Below are 19,241 nucleotides of genomic sequence, written 5' to 3' on the forward strand. Positions count from 1 at the left end.
CCAGGCAAGTTTGGACCCACAGCCCAAGGCCACCGTCAAGGGATGACAACCCGCATCAGCGAAAGTGCAGCTGACCCACCCTCACCACACCCAGGGACCCCCAGCCCAGGCACGTCCACCCCACCCTGTCGCACTGCATCCCACCCAGCAGCCCAGCTGGGCCACCCACCCTATGCCCCATTCCCCCACCCTTGCACTGACCCCACACCCCAGTAACCCCAACTTTAAGCCCATACCTGACCAGAGGCAGTAACCCCACACCCCATTAGGAACGCAGATCTCAGTCCCTCCAAACCCGACAAGGAAACCCTGACCCCAGTTCCCCCAAGCCCCAGCAGTAACCACGAAGCCCTGTTTCTCCGGACTCCACCAGTAACTTAGACCCCACCACAACCAGTAACCCAGACCTCAGTTCCCCCAGATCCCAGCTCGGGCCCCCCTCCCCACCAGTATCCCCCCGTCCCCGGCTGTCCCCGCTCCGCTCAGCTCCCCCGGACCCCGCACCTCTCTCGGCCTCTGCCCGGTCCCGCTCCCTTCTCCAGTTCTGTCCCGGCCCCGCCGCGCGGCTCCGGGCACCGCCCCGAGCGGGGCCGTACCGTGATGGGCTGTACCGTGCCGTGATGGCCTGTACGGAGCCGTGCGGGACTGTACCGGAGGCAGAGCGGGAACGCGGGCCCGTGCGGGGCCGGGCGGGCCGAGCAGACCAGAGCCGACCCGCCTCTACCCGAGCCGTGCCTACTCGGGTCTCTACCCGAGCCGTGCCTACTCGGATGTCTACCCGAGCCGGGCCTACTCGGATGTCTACCCGAGCCGGGCCTACTCGGATGTCTACCCGAGCCGGGCCTACTCGGATGTCTACCCGAGCCGGGCCTACTCGGATGTCTACCCGAGCCGGGCCTACTCGGATGTCTACCCGAGCCGGGCCTACTCGGATGTCTACCCGAGCCGGGCCTACTCGGATGTCTACCCGAGCCGGGCCTACTCGGATGTCTACCCGAGCCGGGCCTACTCGAATGTCTACCCGAGCCGGGCCTACTCGAATGTCTACCCGAGGCGACCCGAGCCGCGCCGACCCGAGCCGACCCTACCCGAGCCGACCCGAAGTCAAAGAAGCATTTGGAAAATGCTCTCAAGCAGATGGTGGGATTTTGGAAATTGTCCTGTGCAGGGCCAGGAGTTAAACTCAGTGATTCTTGTGGATACCTTCCAGTTCTGTACTGCATGATTCCAGAATCACTGCAGTGCCTCGACCAAGCTGTGGCTCTGTATAGTGCCTCCCCATGGCAATCCCAGCAACCACTAACACAGGTCTACCTGGCTTCCCTGAGGAGCTACTCTCTCTCATGTCCTGGAGGTTTGATGTGTGTTCATCAAATTGAAAAAGGATTTAAAAATAAAGGAGTATCATAAACATCCTAAACAATCAGATCTATATAGCATGTTGTCAATATAGATAACATTAAATAAGAAGCTCAGAACTTTCACCTGTAAATTAAAACCTCTTATTGAAATATATGCTGATTACAAGGCAAATGTCTTTGTTTTAATTATCTTAATTATGGGCTTTTAACGTCAAGAATCTGAATAATAATAATAAACTGAATAATTAATATAATTATCTGAATAAAATAATCTAAATAAAATAAAATAAAATAATCGTAATAATCTGAAATAAAAACACTCATAAATGGCAGCATGTAACAACAATAGCTGCAGCTGCTGGCACTTGGACTGGGCTGTCAGGGTGAGGAATTATGTGATTCCTGGGGAGGGCATGGTGGGTGGTGGGTGTGCAGGGAGACTATAGGGCTGAGAACAGTGTCTGAACATACCTGTCACATGAAGTGATGGTTGCAGCTTGGACTAACTGCATTTATCATCCCCAGTTGTATAGCTCCCACCCCTGAGTACTGCATGTAGGGGAGAGTTGCTTGCGAGTGGGAAGAGAAGGAGACTGGGCTGGTGCATGTGTACTCAGTTAATTTTAATTAGTTAATTAATTTAGTTAGTTGATCAGTTTTCCATTGTTTTGTCCTACCTGGGTGAGGCACAGCTGTGACTGCTGCATCCCTGGAGAAATGCTTGCCATGGACCAGGTCTGAGAAAGGCCTATCAGCTGTGCCCCTTCCACGAATGAGTCTGACAGTGCTTGGGGCAGAAGATCCCACAGCCACAGGGTCCAAGCAGCTACCTCCTGCAGCATGTGCCTCCTCACAGGGCACTGAGCTCAGTCCGTGGGCACTGGGATATTAGGCAAAGCCATTTCCAAGCAAAGGAGATGTGCTGATCTCTGCTTCTCAGTAGACAGGCTGCAATTCCCACTCCACAATGGTATGTGGAGAAGGAGAATTAACTTGCATTTTCTCTGGTTCACCACTAGCAATTTCATTCCCCCTTTTGGGCTCCTGCTTCCACTCCCATTGCCTGTTCCTGAAAAACTAATTTTCAGACGCTCATTAGGATGGTGTGTCATTGGAGTGTCCTGCCTGATCCTCAGCACACTGTGTGCTCAGTTGTCCTACTGCCTTTAGAAGTGCCCCCAGAGAGGGTTTCTGCTATGCTCCCAGCCTTGCAAGACATTTTGGAGAAAACCAGTGAGCTGAAGGGCAGATTGGCAGGCAGATTCAGATTGTTTTTCTTTTCTAGCTGGACATAGAGAAATAGGAAATCTTTAGAGACCTTGAAAAGGAAAAGTACTTCCCTCTGAATTGCTAAACCGATGGCATGGCTAAGAATAGCCTCTGAAGGGAGAGGGAAGATGAATGACATGAGGCATTCAGCACCTTTTCTTACTGTGCACTAGTTGTGAAATTTAAAAAGTGAAGTATCAAGGCACGTGCAGGCGAAGGGGAATGGCCAGTCACGCTGTGGACGTTTGGAGGAGTGTGTTATTATGTAAAGCAAATTGCGGAAAGGTTAGCAAATACCGCTGCTTCCCTCGGGAGCTCTTCTCTTGCCAAAGCCATTAGTGCACTGGCAGGATAACAGATCCTCTCTGCTAATTCTCTAGGTCATAAGCAAATTGAGACAGAAAAGCTGATCTGCTATCAATCTACATTAGGCACAGGAGTCCAGCTCACCTGTCCAGCAGCCACTGGTTTACAGAAAGTTTAAGGCTGGAATATCAAATTATAATTAAACTGATCCCATTTTGCTCACTGCTCAGGCAGGCTGGGCATAGAGCTCTGGGACAGGGCTGTACAATTCTTGCTGTCCCCAGGTGAGAGCACGGCACAGGGAGGGCAATTCCTCAGACAGTGCCCCGGGACTTCCACCGTGCTGCTTCATCCTTTCAGGGAAATCCACAGCCATGATGTTGCAGCTATGCTCCATGTCCAGGGGCTCTGGGGTTGCAACCCCACAGGGAGGGCTCGGATTCAGGCAGTTTGTGCTTACCTCAGAGTCTTGATGCCAGCTCACAGTTGTGCAGCTTGCAATTTGGAAAGGGACAGATCAGGGAAATGTTGCATATGGGATGTGGAAAACTCCTTCCCTAGAGAGGAAGGGGTGAGTGAGGGCAGGAGGAGGCAGAGTTTTTTCTAGAAACAACCCAAGTATCTCCCAGCATGGGCAGAAAGAGTTTTCGATAACCTCAATATAAACTGCTTAGTGCGATTAAAACAACCCGCTCTCATGGAAGGGAAAGCATTCCTCCCAGGGAGGATTAAGCCCAGGTCTGGAGCCCCTCCCTCCATGGACACACCAGTCTGTGGATGAGTACCCTGGGCATGGCAGGTGCTGGGACAGTGGTCTTCTCTGCCATGCGTGCAGAGAGGTTTAGCCTGGATATTAGGTAAAGGGTATTCCCACAGCAGGTGGTTGAGCACTTGAACAGGGTCCCCAGGGAATGGTCATGGCCCCAAGGCTGCTAGAGCTCAAGAAGCATCTGGACAATGCTCTCAGGCACAGGGTGGATTTTGGTGTTCTGTGCAGGGCCAGGAGTTGATCCATGCAGATCCCTTCCACCTCAGAATATGTGCTTCCATGATTTCAAACACAAGTGGTGCCTGCAAAACCTCCAGAGTCACATTTGCAGTGAACAATAACACCCACCTGCACATCATTTCAAATCCTGCCTTTGATCTCAGGTTCCGGTAACAACCTTCTCCCCATCCAATTACTTGTCTTACAATTGACATAGAAATATTAAATTCCTAAGAACTAAAGCGCTTTCAAAGTATAACCTACTTTCAAAGTAGACAAGATTTATCGTGGAAGCATTTGCTTTCTAGTCCTTGACATTATCAAAGTCACTGATGCCTCATCAGCAGCTCCATAAATGAGGCCTCCAAACACAATATCTACTTGCCTTTTGCTGAGCACTGTTTGCTGGCTGAGCTCTGATGATGGCAGTCTGGCACAAGTCCAGATTTTTGTTGGTGTTACATTTGGTCAGGGTGTGATTTCAGCAGAGGAACCCCAGCAAAGGCATTTGCCATTACAGGGAAAGGAAGTCAAACAGCCATCGTGGAAGTGCTCCATCCCTAGAAGTATTCAAGGCCAGGACGAAGCAACCTGGTCTAGTGAAGGTGTCCCTCCTCATGGCAAGGGTGGAATGAGATGAGCTTTAAAGTCACTTCCAACTCAAACCATTCTGTGATTCCATGATCCTTCAGAAGCAGCAACAGCAGGACACAACTGAGCAAAGAACAATTTGGTAAATGCTACTGTAGCAGGAGTCTTGACCTACAGATATCACTACAAAGTGACTATCCCAGAGGAGGACTTCCCTGTAAGGGTCACACCACTGCCTCACAGCCACATCCAGCCCCTTCTGCCTCCCTGGTGGCACTAGAGCTGGTCCTGGCTGCGCCCCTCTGACTGTGTGGCAGGTGGTGGCCCTGTCACCATCCCCTATGACTCTATAACCATGTGACCATGGTGTGCTGTGGGCACCCTTCTGCTGCCACACACTTCCAGGCGCAATCAAGTCTGTCCTGCAACCCTCTGACCATTGCTGAGTAGCAGAGGCAGCCGCTGGCAATGTGGGCTCACTGCTGCTAGCCACAGCATCCAGAAAACAGCTCAAATTAAAACTGGGAAACCTTTGCAATGGAGCAAGCACCATGCTTCTGGTGGCGGCGGCGGCAGCAGCAGCAGCAGCAATGGTGCCCCTGGTCGACACCTCTGCCTGGTCCCAGCTCTCATCATAAATTGCTGCACCAACCTACATGGAGAGGCATTAACTTTCTCTCCTAAAACAAGGTGCAATTAGTTGGGCTTAAAAGAACACCAAGCAGTGCTAATTACTCTCTAAAAGATGAATAGAATTAAGCCAGAGAAGCAGAAAATTACCTTTGTGGGAGATCTGTTGCAGAGTTTAACTGAACAAGGATGGTAGCTGGATTGACAATGAAGAATTTGTCTTTTAACACCAGTTCACAAGCACCTTGACTATCGCCTTTTTTTTGCTCCTGGAAATCACCTAGAGTTTGAATTAATAATTTAATAATAAATAATAACGAGCTAATAAATAATTAATCAATATTTACTTAATAATTAATAAATAATAATAAATATTTAATTAATAATCAATAAATGAAAATTAATAAGTATTAGCTAACGAATAAATAATAAGTATTTAATTAAATAATTAATGATAATTAATATTTAATAGTATTAAATTATAATTAGTAAATAATAACAATCTAATAAATAAAAAATATTTAATTATATAATGATTAACAAATAGTATTTAATAATAGTAGATAATATTTAATCATTATTTATTAATACTTCGTTAAACTAATACATATAAGGATAACAAAATATCTTGTTAAAAGTAATTATAATTAATAATAATTTTATTATTTTAATAAAACGAGCAAAATAAAGCAATGTAATAAAGAAAATCGTTATTATTTTAAATAAAATCAAACTAAAATAATAAAAACGAAAAAAACCCAGCTTTATTCTCGATATTTTAAACATTATCTTCAATCCAGAAACTACAAAACAGCTCCTCTCTGTCCCGCAGAAACAACAGCTCGTCTCCCTGTGCCACTCCAGACCCCGCACCCGCCTCCGGCCGCCCGAAAAGCCCAGGACGTGGCAGAAAGAAGTGGCCACGACCGGCCCCACCGCCCCAGGACACCGCCGGCCCCCAGATGCTGGCCCCAGCAGACGCGGGCATGGCGCCCGACCTCACCGGCGCTCCCCAGTTCAGTGAGCACAGGGCTCCCGTCCTGGCGCACCGGCGCTCCCTGGATCGCTCACGCCGCCGCTCGCCGCTGCCGCCCGCCGCCGCCTCTCCGCCGCCGCCTCTCCACCGCTCGCCGCCGAACTAAGGCCCGCACCCCTCCAGCTCACGCTATTTATAGCCCACACCGGCCAGCCCAGCCAATCACAGCCCGAGGCAGCGCCGGGCCCGCCAATCCCAGCCCGCCCGTTCCCGCCGCGCTCGCCTTCGCGACCCCCCGCTGTCCCCTCAGGCCCCGCTCCCGCGATCCCGCCCGCTCCCCCCCTTCTCCCCGTTTCTTTGGGTGAAGTTACGGCCGGGACCTGAACGAGGAGCCCCCGCCCACCCTTCCCGGGACCCAACAGCACCTCTTGGGGCTGCGGCAGCTCGGCTCCGCCGGCTCCCAAAGCGACAGCGGCCGGAGCGGCACCCCAGCAAAACGGGGGAGCGGGAACGGGCCACGACTGAGCGGGCTGAGCTTGGCGGGACCGCGCCTGGATTCAAAGGGCGGCTGTGATTGGCCACCTAGAACCCTGACCTAGAACCCTGACCTAGAACCCTGACCTAGAACCCTAACCTAGAACCCTGACCTAGAACCCTGACCTAGAACCCTGACCTAGAACCATAACCTAGAACCCTGATCTAGAACCCTGACCTAGAACCATAACCTAGAACCAATCCACCGGGATTAGCGGAAGCTTTGAGGCTGCGGCCCATGGGAGCGCGAGGTGCTCAGTTAGGCAGAGCCAGGGGTGCTCGCAGGGTCCGCGGTCGCCCTGGGCCCCTCTCGCCAGACTCCCGTCCCCTTCTCCGGCCCTCTCTATTGCCCTGGTCCCGCCTAAAAGGCCCCCGCAGAGCCTCTATCGGAGCGCCCCAGCGGCACTCGGGGCAGGGGGCGGGGAGGGGCGTAGCCGCCAACTCGCCCGGGTGTGGTGCCAGCTCGCAAAGCTGCGATGGCAGCGCGGAGCAGGGAGCGGCGGTGGGGAAGGCGTGCACAGCTCGCTGCGGGCTCTGAGCGCCTCTTCCCTCGCAGCGGTTCCTCTTCTGCGGGGACTTGGACTGCCCGATTAGGTGCTGGCCGAGGTAAACACCTTAGCAAAATACCTAAGTGCCCGCCCCTCGCCTGCTGCGGGTCCGCTGCTCACCGTCCTTCCCCCGCAGTCTGTCCGTGAAGCTGAAACTGATCTGCCGCCCGCCACTGCTGCTATTCTTAGCCGCCAGCCTGCACGGCCCCCGCTCCTTTTAGCGCAGTGTCCCTGCTCCCAGCCGTGTCACTTTACACACTTAACGCTATTTCACCCCTCCCTGCTATTTACAGACACCGCCCCGCTCACTCCCTCCCCAGGCTCGGCAGCCGCGGAACTGCCGTAGCTCCCGCTGCCGCCTCCCCCCCGTCACCCAGCGGAGCGGGGCAGGGCCCCGGTCGGGGCACAGCGACAGTACCGCTCTGTGCCCACAAGAGCTCAACATAACATAACTGACTCAAAGGCAGCTCACACAAGAAGGGAAAGAGGAAAGAAAAAAACATCTGCGGAGCTCAAAAGCAGAAACTCTGTATCCATGTGCACTAACATCCATGATTTTTTACATTTCCATTTTTTCTTTACATTTGACTTCATCCCCAACAGTTGTCTAAGAAATACTGTTATTAAATCTTTGTTTCTCTTGGTACACAGTGAGAACTTGGTGTTCCTCTGTATGTGTGGCTTTGGCCACGCTTGTGGACATGTAAAGTCAGTACTTGGAGTCCTCTGGACACATAATGGGCAAAGTGTGTCGGAGAGCCCCAGTGGATAAATTGCTGTTCTGTACATCTGTAGTGGTGCTGAGTTTTCCTTTGGTTAAGGAGACCTTAACCACGTTCACTGTGGGGAAAGCTGATGGACTCCTGACTGCAGGGCTGGGGTGATGGTGCTGTCTTCTGCATGCCTTTCCTTTGTGGACACAAACCAGTGCAAAAGCAAGGTCCTGAAGCAACCGGGATCCTCCTGAGAGGGCCACTCCGTTCCAGCAGCAGTGCTGAACACACTCCCCCTCCTCTCCCAGCCCTGGCCAGCGCAACAGCAGGCAGAGGAGGGAGCTGCCTGGGGAAAATGGAATCTTGGCCCTGCTCCACCAGGTACCAACCTCTTCCTCTGCTAGACAATGTGCCTTCACACAAAAGACGAGTCCCCAAAGGATGGGCCTTGCAGGCTCTTGCCTTGGAGTGGGAGCAGCTCCACCCTGCTTTTATTCTGGTGGCAGCTTGCTTCCTCCCAAGGTAGAGACTGGTGCTCCCAGGGTGAGCACTCCCGGTGGAATGGCCAGGCCTCCCAGCCCTGCAGTTTAAAAAGGAGCACAGACACACACAGAGAGAGAACCATGGACAGGTGAGAAAGAAATGCTCCGTGAGGCGAGGCTGGCTTGAACAGCTGCATCCTGGGCATTGCTTTGTTGTCTCCCATCACCCAGCTCTGCAGCCAAGAGGCCCCTGTGGTCTGTAGCACCCGCTTGGTGCACGTGGGACCGCTCGGGGAAGGCAGCCAGAGCAGGACGTACTGGGGACCCGGGTGCAGCAGCCACGTAGAAATGCTGTGAGGTCCAGACACACCGAGCGGTACGGCCAGCCCGGGTCACAGCCACGCTGGAAGGGGAGCGGGAGCTGAGAGTATGGGATGGGGTCATACTTTGTTCCAAGGCAGGTAAATTCCCCACCATTTTTCCTTGTTATTTTGAACTCTAACAGCATCAAACACTTTGTGCTTCTCTGCGTTTAACATGCAGGTTTCCAGTGAGTTGGCTGCTCACGGTTTTTCTCTGTTTCACCACAAAATCGGTTGTAAGATCTTTTGGATCAAATCCCAACATCTCCCTTTACTCGTGGATTAGGAAGGAAAATGTTGAAATATGCCTATAAAATACCTGTGAAAAAAAAATCAAAAAGGGTTGGGGTGGGCAAGTTTTTAAAATGCAAGTAATCAGATTTCACTCCAATGAACTTGACTGTTCAGTGAAATGGTATGATAATGAAATCATCACACACACACACACACACACACACACTATAACCGTAATACATCTACTAGACACATCTCAATGATATACTTGATTATATAATGGCTTACACCATTCGTAAGCAACTATGGGCCAAAAATCATACTCAGTTTTCTGACAGTGACATTAAGCTTTGGCTGAAATAAAAGTCAGGTTTGCTACATTGCATGTGCGCAAATCCACGGGTGAATCACGAGCCCCCGTCCTTAGAGAGTTCCAGCTCCTCCAGAGAGGCTTCAAACCTCACCATCTCGGGCAGCAGTTTCTTGAGCAGTTCAGTCGCTTAAAAAAGGAAGCACAGAAATTTATCTCTACTTTATGAAGAGCAACGCGCTGCTGCCACACAGTGTGTTTGTTAAAGGGAACCCTGGCTGAACGCTTACAGGGGAAGCGACTCCAAAATCTACCAACAAATTTTACAATGCAGCTGCCAAAACCCACAGCACGGCAGCCAGGGAGGGGAGCCAGTGGCAAGTGCTGCACTCACTGTCAAAAGTTACCAATCCTCAGGTGACTGCAATCCACGTACCTTCCTCAACAGCATCAGTGGCTACAAAAATTTACTCAAGTTTAAGCCTCTCCGAGAGGCTGTGCATTATCTTTGCTGCTCCTTGCAGGGAAGGCATGTCTTCTCTGTGACCAAATGAAGTCCCTCCTTCTGAGATGAACCCCAAGCTATGGGCCACCTAGAGCTGTGCCCATCTTAACCTACGAGAGAAAGATCGACACTTAAAAACTCGGGAGCGTCACTGTGCACGCTGAAAAGCCAGAATGCACCATCTCTGGATAAGGCACAGAATCGCTCCAGTTGCAGACAGACATTTTTAAGTACGTACTGGAAATAGCTCGGGACACTTGTAGCAACATTTCGATCTCGGGTGGCCTCTGCCATGCAAGAGAAACTAGAGTGCCAAATCTTCCTAGGCAAGAATTCCTCTCCTTGACCAAATCAGCTCTCAACTGGCACGTGGCAGCTCAACTTTACACCCACACGTGGTGCTGAATACAAGAAGGAATTCCAGTTTCCTTCACTGAAATGAGGGCAACAAAGATCTGGCCCTCACAACCGGTCAGGCACACCTCGGCAGACTCTGTTAGCTCGTGTCAGGCAGGGAGAAGGTGCACGAGGAACGCGTGCGTGCGCCTCGACGCGAGCGGAAGCGTCGCTCACGTGTAACTTCCAACGTGCCCTGCAGCACACGGCCAGGAATGCACTAATGAAGTACTTGTTATGGGGAAGAAATAGACTGTTAAGGACTTTACCTTCATCTGAGTCCAGTCCTCCTTGTACTGAGTCCTTTCTGCCTCGTCTGTGGATTGAAGGTATTTCCTCCTAGACTCATCTCCCACCACGCGGAGGCCTGTAGCGAACGCCAGGCTCGGACGGGTCTGTCGGAATAGGAGCAGAGTCAGAGTCAGAAAGAGGAGCTAAAAATGAGCAGGTGCAGTCGGTTTCAGACACACAGCACTTCCAGGGTGCAGTTCCTTCTGGTACATCTATGCAGTACCCTAAGCAATGATTTCTAAACATTTATCCAAGCTTAAACAGCTTCTTCCTAATTATCGCCACCTTTATAACCAGCGCTCGCTTGCCCCTGCAATACACAGGCACAGGGAGGGAGCTGCAGTTATTTACACAACAGAACAAGTAACATACCAAATTAAACACCCAGCACTATACCTCACTTTTGGAAACAAAACCTGGGCAGACACTTTAGTGTGCAAAACCCCTGTAAGAATAAAACCTGCTTTAAATATCTTAGGCATCAAGCCACAGACACGCCTATGAAATTCAGTGCAGCAGTGACAAAAAAAAGGAATTATTTCCTTAACCTGTGAATAATCACCTCTAAGATTCTGTGATGCAGTTGCCACTGCACACAGCCACAAGCGGCCTTTTTATTAACAGGCAAAAGAACAAAGGAATCCCAGTTTATCCCTTCTGGTCTGCAAAGAAACAGAGACGGGAGAGATGCTTCTCAGAGGAACATGGTAAAAAGACACATGGTGTAGAATATGGAACAGCTGGTGGTTCAGCATCTCTTGCACTGCAAGATCCAGGGGATAGCTGATGATACCTTGGAGGCAGGAGTCACAAAAGCTGCCGGAGAGGGAAGACAAAGGAGCTCAACCCTATCTGCTCTTAAGTTTTAGCACTGTGACCTTTACCTTAACTTACAGTTAAGTGTTTCTGACAGTGTAAATCCCTTTTGTTTTGATTTTAACAGAGTGCAAGAATTCAGTGATGAAGTAACAGTGGCATACAGCCTTTCATTTCCCCTGGTCCTCTCACCCAGCAATGAGGTCTCACAACAACAATACAACAATAAATAGTTATAGAAGGTAACTCACTGCGCTGAAGAGTCCTTCAGAAGGATGGGAGCCACAACTGAGGCAGATCCTTGGACAGATAAGCCAGAGGTGCTTAGGCCTCGTGTTTCCCCCTTACCCCAGAACCAGCCCCAAAAGGGGAACACAAAGTTCACAGGCTTCTCTTTGAAATTAACGCCATATAAAGAACAAAACATCCTAAAAAAGCTACATGTCATACAAATAAACCAGCTACCTTCTCTATGCCTTGAATCTATTTTTTTTCCCCCCTGTGTTCCTCCTTTCCATCCTTCTGCGTAGCCTTGTAGCAGATAAATCTGTTCAATAAAGGGCCCAGCTGACTGTGAGCAGAAGGCAAAGCAGAGGATTTGTCAGCATGAAAACCCACACTGCAAAGATGAACGAGCATCAGGGGCAGTTAAAAATCTGCTAGAAATTAGTGCTAATGTCACACTACCCTCTCTTCCCTGTTTTCCATATCCAAAAGGAAAGGAAGTTGTGCATGAGCCAGAAAAGCTAAAAGGGTCGGGCAATGTGCTCACCTGCCATCCCACACAGCTGGGTGTGACTTAATGCACCAAACACAATGGAATTGTAGACAGCTGGGCAATAGACACCACGAAGCACACAGGTTTTCAGTGCTGTCAGCAGTTGCAAGGGGAGGATTGCCTCGGAGAAACATATCAAAACAATGAAAATTAAAAAAAACCAAATTAACATCTATTTCCACCACACATGTTTAAATTTATATACTATATTCATTTATATATGACAAGCAATATATAAAGTATCAAAAGATATTATTTTAACGTGTATACGTATGTTATTATATATTAAATATATTATATATATTTTAATGATATATATTCATTATGTATATAATACATATATAAAATAAATATATATAACATATATATTAAATATAAATCTGTTTGTATATATTGGCATTACTTCTATTTCTTTACTTTTCTGGTTGCACATACGTCTATATCTTTATATACTTAATATACATTTCTATGTTTTTATTTTTGTTGTATTTATTTAAAAGCCCCGAAGCTAACCTAATAAAAACCAAACAGTCCCTTTATCTTAAACGGTATTTAAAAATATTTTAATATATATTTTTTATCATATTTATATACCTTCTTGATATACAAAACACATAACATATCCTAAAAGATATCATATTACCATCTATACGTACAGAAATCATATTATAGATTATAAATCAACATATATGTATATATTTCTATTACTTATTTTTACGCCTACATATATATATATTTTTTTTCTCTATATATTTATAGATATATAGATTTATATATATTTTTCTTTATATATTCATTCTTTCAATATTTTATTTATTTGTATTTTTCCTATTTATCTATATATTTCTATTACTTATTTTTACGCCTACATATATATATATTTTTTTTCTCTATATATTTATAGATATATAGATTTATATATATTTTTCTTTATATATTCATTCTTTCAATATTTTATTTATTTGTATTTTTCCTATTTATCTAAAAGCCCTGCCTCTAACTAAATAAAAACCAAGCAGCCCCTTTTTCTTCAATATTTTTTAATATCTATTTTGATCATCTTTATACTTACAGGTATATACTCGGTTGATAACCTGCCCCAGCCCCGGCCCCCGCTCTCACCGTTCCGACACACAGAGCAGCCGCCTCCTCGGGCTGCTTCGGTGCCAGGGCCGGGGAGCGACCGTTTGGTTCCCGATGCCATTGGGGTTTCCGCCATTTCCCGTGGGGGGGCCGAGGGGGAGAGAACGGAGCGAGAGCAGCGGCGGCGAGGTACGGGTCGTCGCGAGTGCCAGAAGCCCCAGAACGCGGCCGCGGCAAGGACCCCGGCAGAGAGAGGCGTCTTCACCGCTGTCTGTCGGCGACCGACCTGCTGGCGCCCGGCCCCGGCGCCGCCGAGCGCACAGCCCGTGTCCGCACGACCGGAAAAGCCGCGGAAAATTGCGCCGGAGCGGCGTCGGCGCCGGGGTGTTTGTCAGGCAGTCGAAAGCATGCACCCACCGCCCGGGGGTCCTTCCATTTTCCCGCCTTTTTGGCCGCCATCCTTGGGAGGTCAAGCCGGGCACGACCGGGCAGCCATGTTGTGCGTGGCGTGACGTCACTTCCGCCCTTCCTCGCCGCCATCTTTGTTGTGGCTGAAGCCACTTCCGGCTGTGCGGCCATCTTTGTTGAGGCAAGATTAAGGCCCCCGCTGCTCTCAACGCGTCTGTCTAACTTACTTGCCTGAACGAAAAACCTGCCGACGCCGACCGACTCCGAGCACTCCGCCCGATTGTCCGCCGCCTTTCCCGGGGCGAGGACGATGGCGGCGGGGCGCAGCGGCTCCGTAGCCGGGCGGCGGCCGCGCCTGCGGCGGCAGGCATTGGAGTCAACGCCTCTGCCGGGGTCCTCCCGGCCGGCTCCGGAGTGGGGGGGGCCCGACGCGGCTCGGCTCGGTTCGGCTCTTTCCGTCCTGCTTCGGCTCGGCTCTTTCCGTCCCGCTTCGGCTCGGTTCGGCCCCGCCCGCTTCGGCTCGGCTCGGCCCTGCTCGGCCCCCGCTCGGCCCGGCCCCGCCCGCCTCGGCGCACAGCTGCAGTACCGCTCTGTGCCCACAAGGCGGCAGCACTGCCGCAGAGCTCAGCCCGGGGCGGGCGGGGGGGCGCCCCTGCACGTGCAGAGAAGCGAGGCAAGAAACCACGTGTGCAACCCCCTTCCAAAAACTCTTCTCCGAGGAACGCCCCAAAACCCACCCCCCATCGAAACTTAGCAAGCCCTGCCTCTAACCAAATAAAAAACAAAATACCCCTTCACTTAAATGTAATTAATATTTATTTCTATCAAATTGAGCTATATTTATACACATAGATATAATGCATAATCAATATAAAAATATATGAACGTCTATCCATATATTTTTCATATAGAATATTAATCTACTTGTCTAGTTTTAGATTACTTGGGGGTTTTTTGGTTTTTATTTCAGTTTATACATAGATATATCTCCCTATATTTATTTATTTATTATAGGTGTGTATATTTTCATTTCTATATTAATCATTTAAAAGCCCTGCCTCTAAGCCTCTAACCAAATAAAAAACAATTAAACCCTTGTTTTAAATGTTTTTAATATCTATTTTTATAATATTGATCTTTTATATTTGTACACACAGATACAATGCATAACAGATATTAAAGTACATTACCATCTATCCCTATAGTTTTCATACTGATCATTAATTTACTTGTCCAGATTTGGATTACTGGTATTTATTTCTTCTTTTATGGCTCTATCTATCTATCTATCTATCTATCTATCTATCTATCTATCTATCTATCTATCTATATATCTCCCTATCTATATATCTCCATATCTATCACCCTATATACATTTCTTTATTATAGATGTGTATATTTTGATTTCTATATTATTCATTTAAATGCCATGCCTCTATCCAAATAAAAAACAAAAAGCCCCTACATTTAAATATTTGTAATATTTATTTCTATCACATTGATCTTCTTTATCTATACACAGAGATATCAGACATAATTGATATTAAAATATATTATATTAGCATCTATCCATATAGTTTTCATACTGAATATTAATCGACTTTTCTAGATTTAAATTATCTGTATTTACTTTTTTTTTATGGCTCTATCTCTATATATATATCTCCCCCTATATCTATTTCTTTATTATAGATATGTATATTTTCGTTTCTACATTATTCACTTAAATGCCATGCCTGTAACCAAATAAAAACCAGTAATTCCCTTGATTGAAAGATTTATAATATCTCTTTCTATAATATTGATTTTTTTTATTTATACACACAGAGATATAATGCACAACAGATATTAAAATACATTACCATCTATCCGTATATTTTTCATATTGAATATTAACCAGCTTGTCTAGATATAGATAATTTGTGTTTATTTCTTTTTTATGGCTATATCTCTCTATCTCTCTCTCTATCTCTCTCTCTCTCTCTCTCTCTCTCTATCTATCTCCCTATCTATATATCTCCATATCTATCACCCTATATACATTTCTTTATTATAGATGTGTATATTTTCATTTCTATATTATTCATTTAAATGCCATGCCTCTATCCAAATAAAAAACAAAAAGCCTCTACATTTAAATATTTGTAATATTTATTTCTATCATGTTGATCTTCTTTATCTATACACATAGATATCAGACATAACTGATACTAAAATATATTATATTAGCATCTATCCATATAGTTTTCATACTGAATATAAATCGACTTTTCTAGATTTAGATTATCTGTATTTACTTTTTTTTTATGGCTCTATCTCTCTCTCTATATATGTATCTCCCTATATCTATTTCTTTATTATAGATGTGTATATTTTCATTTCTATATTATTCATTTAAATGCCATGCCTGTAACCAAATAAAAACCAGTAATTCCCTTCATTGAAAGATTTATAATATCTCTTTCTATAATATTGATTTTCTTTATTTATACACACAGAGATATAATGCACAACAGATATTAAGATACATTACCATCTATCCGTATATTTTTCATACTGAATATTAACCAGCTTGTCTACATATAGATAATTTGTGTTTATTTCTTTTTTATGGCTGTATCTCTCTTTCTCTCTCTTTCTCTTTCTTTCTCTCTCTCTCTCTCTATCTATCTATCTCTCTATCTATATATCTCCCAGTCTATCACCCTATATACATTCCTTTATTATAGATGTGAATATTTTCATTTCTATATTATTCATTTAAATGCCATGCCTGTAACCAAATAAAAAACAAAAAGCCCCTACATTTAAATATTTGTAATATTTATTTCTATCATATTGATTTTCTTTATCCATACCCATAGAAATCAGACATATCTAAAATTAAAATATATTACATTAGCATCTATCCTTAGAGTTTTCATACTGAATATTAATCGATTTTTCTAGATTTAGATTATCTGTACTTATTTCTTTTCTATGGCTCTCTCTCTCTATATATCTATATCTCCCTATATCAATTTCGTTATTATAGATGTGTATATTTTCAATTCTATATTATTCATTTAAATGCCATGCCTGTAACCAAATAAAAACCAGTAAATCCCTTGATTGAAAGATTTATAATATCTATTTCTATAATATTGATTTTCTTTATTTATACACACAGAAATATAATGCACAACAGATATTAAAATGCATTACCATCTATCTGTATATTTTTCATATTGAATATTAACCAGCTTGTCTAGATATAGATAATTTGTGTTTATTTCTTTTCTATGGCTATATCTCTCTATCTTTCTGTCTCTTTCTCTATCTCTCTATCTATCTATCTATCTATCTATCTATCTCTCTATCTATCTATCTATTTATCTATCTATCTATCTATCTATCTATCTATCTATCTATCTATCTATTTATCTATCTATCTCCCAATCTTTCTCCCTATATTTATTTCTTTATTATAGATGTGTATATTTTCACTTCTATATTATTCATTTATATGCCATGCCCCTATCCAAATAAATAACAAAAGGACTCTACATTTAAATTTTTGTAATATTTATGTTTATCATATTGATCTTCTTTATCTATACAGAGATATCATACAGAACTGATATTAAAATATATTATATTAGCATCTATCCATATAGTTTTCATACTGAATATTAGTCTACTTGTCTAGACTTGGATTACTTGTATTTCTTTCTTTTTTATGGCTCTCTCTCTATATATAGATCTACCTAGCTTTCCCTATATTTATTTTTACATGTATACATTTATATATTTCTCTTTCTAATGTTCTGCTTTTTGAAATTTGCATTTCTTTCTCTTGGAAACTCTCCCAATTCTTTCAGCTAACAGGTCAGAATGACAAAAATATAAATCCCTACTCAACCCCGAGCGCAGAACGCGCTCGTCTCTATGGACCTTAGGCCCAGAAATTTCTCTCGGTGCATTTTAATACCTCAGGGATGCACACATGTGTTTTATACACTCCCATTTTACAGGGAAGTAAGAGGTGGAAAGACAAAACCCACTTTCTTAACCCTAAGCCGTTCCTGACATAACAAAACCCTAACGACGGAGTGCACAGAGAGGGGGTTCCTTTCCAAGGGGATTTAGAGAGGTCAATTCCTGTCCCTTGCCAATACCTACCGTAAAAACCAGAACAACTCCACAGGTTTTTGGATTCTGCACCCAGCCCTCCCAGGGAATTTCCTGGCAGCTCGGGGTCCCCTCTGGGCAAGGGTACCCAGCACCAGCCCTCCCCATTCCCCGCTCACCTTGCTCCTCCAGCGCAGCGTGTCCCTCCCTCTGGTGGGGCCTCGGCGTGCCCCAAGGGACACGGGAGCCCCCCAGTCTCCATCCCGTCCCCCCCAGCCTTTGCTCTTCCCCCCCAAAGAAGGCACAGAACAACTCCAACTGCCCTGGACAGCAGCACCTTGCTTTATTGGAAGCCTTTCTAGGTCCAGACTACAGGGCTGGGGTGATGGTGCTGCCTTCTGCATGCCTTTCCTTTGTGGACGCAAAGCCCTGAAGCAACCGGGATCCTCCTGAGAGGGCCACTCCATTCCAGCAGCAGTGGAATGGTGGTGGTTGTGTTTTTCTGGTTCACATTTGGTGCTGTGCATTTATTTTTAGGTAACTATGGTGGTTCATGTGTATTTCTGGTTCGATATGGTGGTCTGCAGATGCATTTTGGGTTGAATATGGTGATGTGCATTTATTTGTGGTTAAAAATGGTTGTGCTCATGCATTTCTGGCCAAACGCGGTGCTGTACATTTGTGTGGTTTCCGGATGCTGTGCCACATGTGTTTTGGTGGGCTTGTGTGGTGTGGTTTATTTGGAGGGCTGTGTGGGTTGGTTAGTGGATGGTACAGCAGTGTGCATGTGCTGACGAGGTGTGGTGGATTTACATGGCTGCCGTGATGTATGTACTATCTATTGGAAATATTGGCAATATGATTTTGGTGAACATGGAGGGGTGTTGTTGTCATTGGTGACCTTGCAGTAGGGGATGAAGCAGCATATATAACATATAAGCATATATAACATCTATATATATCTTATTTAATATTAATCTACATGTCTATGTTTATATTACTTATATTTCTTTTTTATGTCTATATCTTAATGTATTTATTATAGATTTGTGCATTTTAATTTCTACATTATTTATTTAAAAGCTCTACCTCTAACCTAATAAACACCAAACAGCCCCTTTACCTGAAATGGTAATCAAACATTTTTTTAATGTCTATTTTTATCAAATATATATTTATATACTACATTGATATATGTATAATGCACAAGAGATATTTTTCCTGGTTTAGGGTAAATTTGGGAGAAAAGTTTTGAAAAGGGTTTTTAATAAAGAAAATTTAAGTGTTTTTTTTATTTTGTTTAATTGGTTTGGGAAAAGATTTCTTTGGAGGAAAATTGAAAAAAATGTTTATTTAATGAGTAAAGTATTTATAATTATAAACAAATGAATAATAAATAATAAAATTATTTGTTGTTTGAAGAGATGGTCAATTTAGAAAGTTCTTGTTGGGAAGTGTAGTTTTCTTTGTTTAGTTATATATCAGTTTTTTTGGTGTTGCAAAGCGTTGAGGCCCAGACCCCCGAGGGCTGGATGTGTGAGTTTTTGGTG

At 45.3% G+C, this 19,241-nt stretch overlaps 1 protein-coding gene across 3 annotated transcripts; it reads right to left on the reverse strand.

Annotated features, from left to right (window-relative positions):
• Nucleotides 1-7,715: 7,715 nt before the first annotated feature.
• LOC147652821 (uncharacterized) lies at nt 7,716-13,365 on the reverse strand. 3 transcript variants are annotated; one of them, XM_086890155.1, is made up of 5 exons: nt 13,163-13,361; nt 12,085-12,211; nt 10,475-10,600; nt 10,048-10,210; nt 7,716-9,919 (listed from the first exon to the last, which is right to left on the reverse strand). In XM_086890155.1, exons 1-3 carry the CDS (start codon nt 13,307-13,309, stop codon nt 10,551-10,553), a joined length of 324 nt encoding a protein of 107 aa, XP_086746281.1. In that variant the 5' UTR covers nt 13,310-13,361; the 3' UTR covers nt 7,716-9,919; nt 10,048-10,210; nt 10,475-10,550. The 3 variants fall into 3 exon arrangements, with proteins under 3 accessions (XP_086746281.1, XP_086746280.1, XP_086746279.1); XM_086890154.1 differs by having other exon boundaries at nt 10,048-10,242; XM_086890153.1 differs by lacking the exon at nt 10,048-10,210 and having other exon boundaries at nt 13,163-13,365.
• Nucleotides 13,366-19,241: the final 5,876 nt, after the last annotated feature.

This window comes from Cyanistes caeruleus, chromosome 5, assembly GCF_971803275.1.
Source record: "Cyanistes caeruleus chromosome 5, bCyaCae1.hap1.1, whole genome shotgun sequence".
NCBI classification, from domain to species: domain Eukaryota; kingdom Metazoa; phylum Chordata; class Aves; order Passeriformes; family Paridae; genus Cyanistes; species Cyanistes caeruleus.

What these genes read in the sequence shown, in the direction of transcription:
- LOC147652821 (XM_086890153.1), bottom strand. Translation starts at nt 13,309, where the DNA reads ATGGCGGAAACCCCAATGGCATCGGGAACCAAACGGTCGCTCCCCGGC. An exon ending in TATCAACCGAGTATATACCT is followed by an intron (nt 12,212 to 13,162) that starts GTAAGTATAAAG and finishes TGTTTCTCCGAG; the next exon opens with GCAATCCTCCCCTTGCAACT. An exon ending in CCAGCTGTGTGGGATGGCAG is followed by an intron (nt 10,601 to 12,084) that starts GTGAGCACATTG and finishes CTATTCCGACAG; the next exon opens with ACCCGTCCGAGCCTGGCGTT.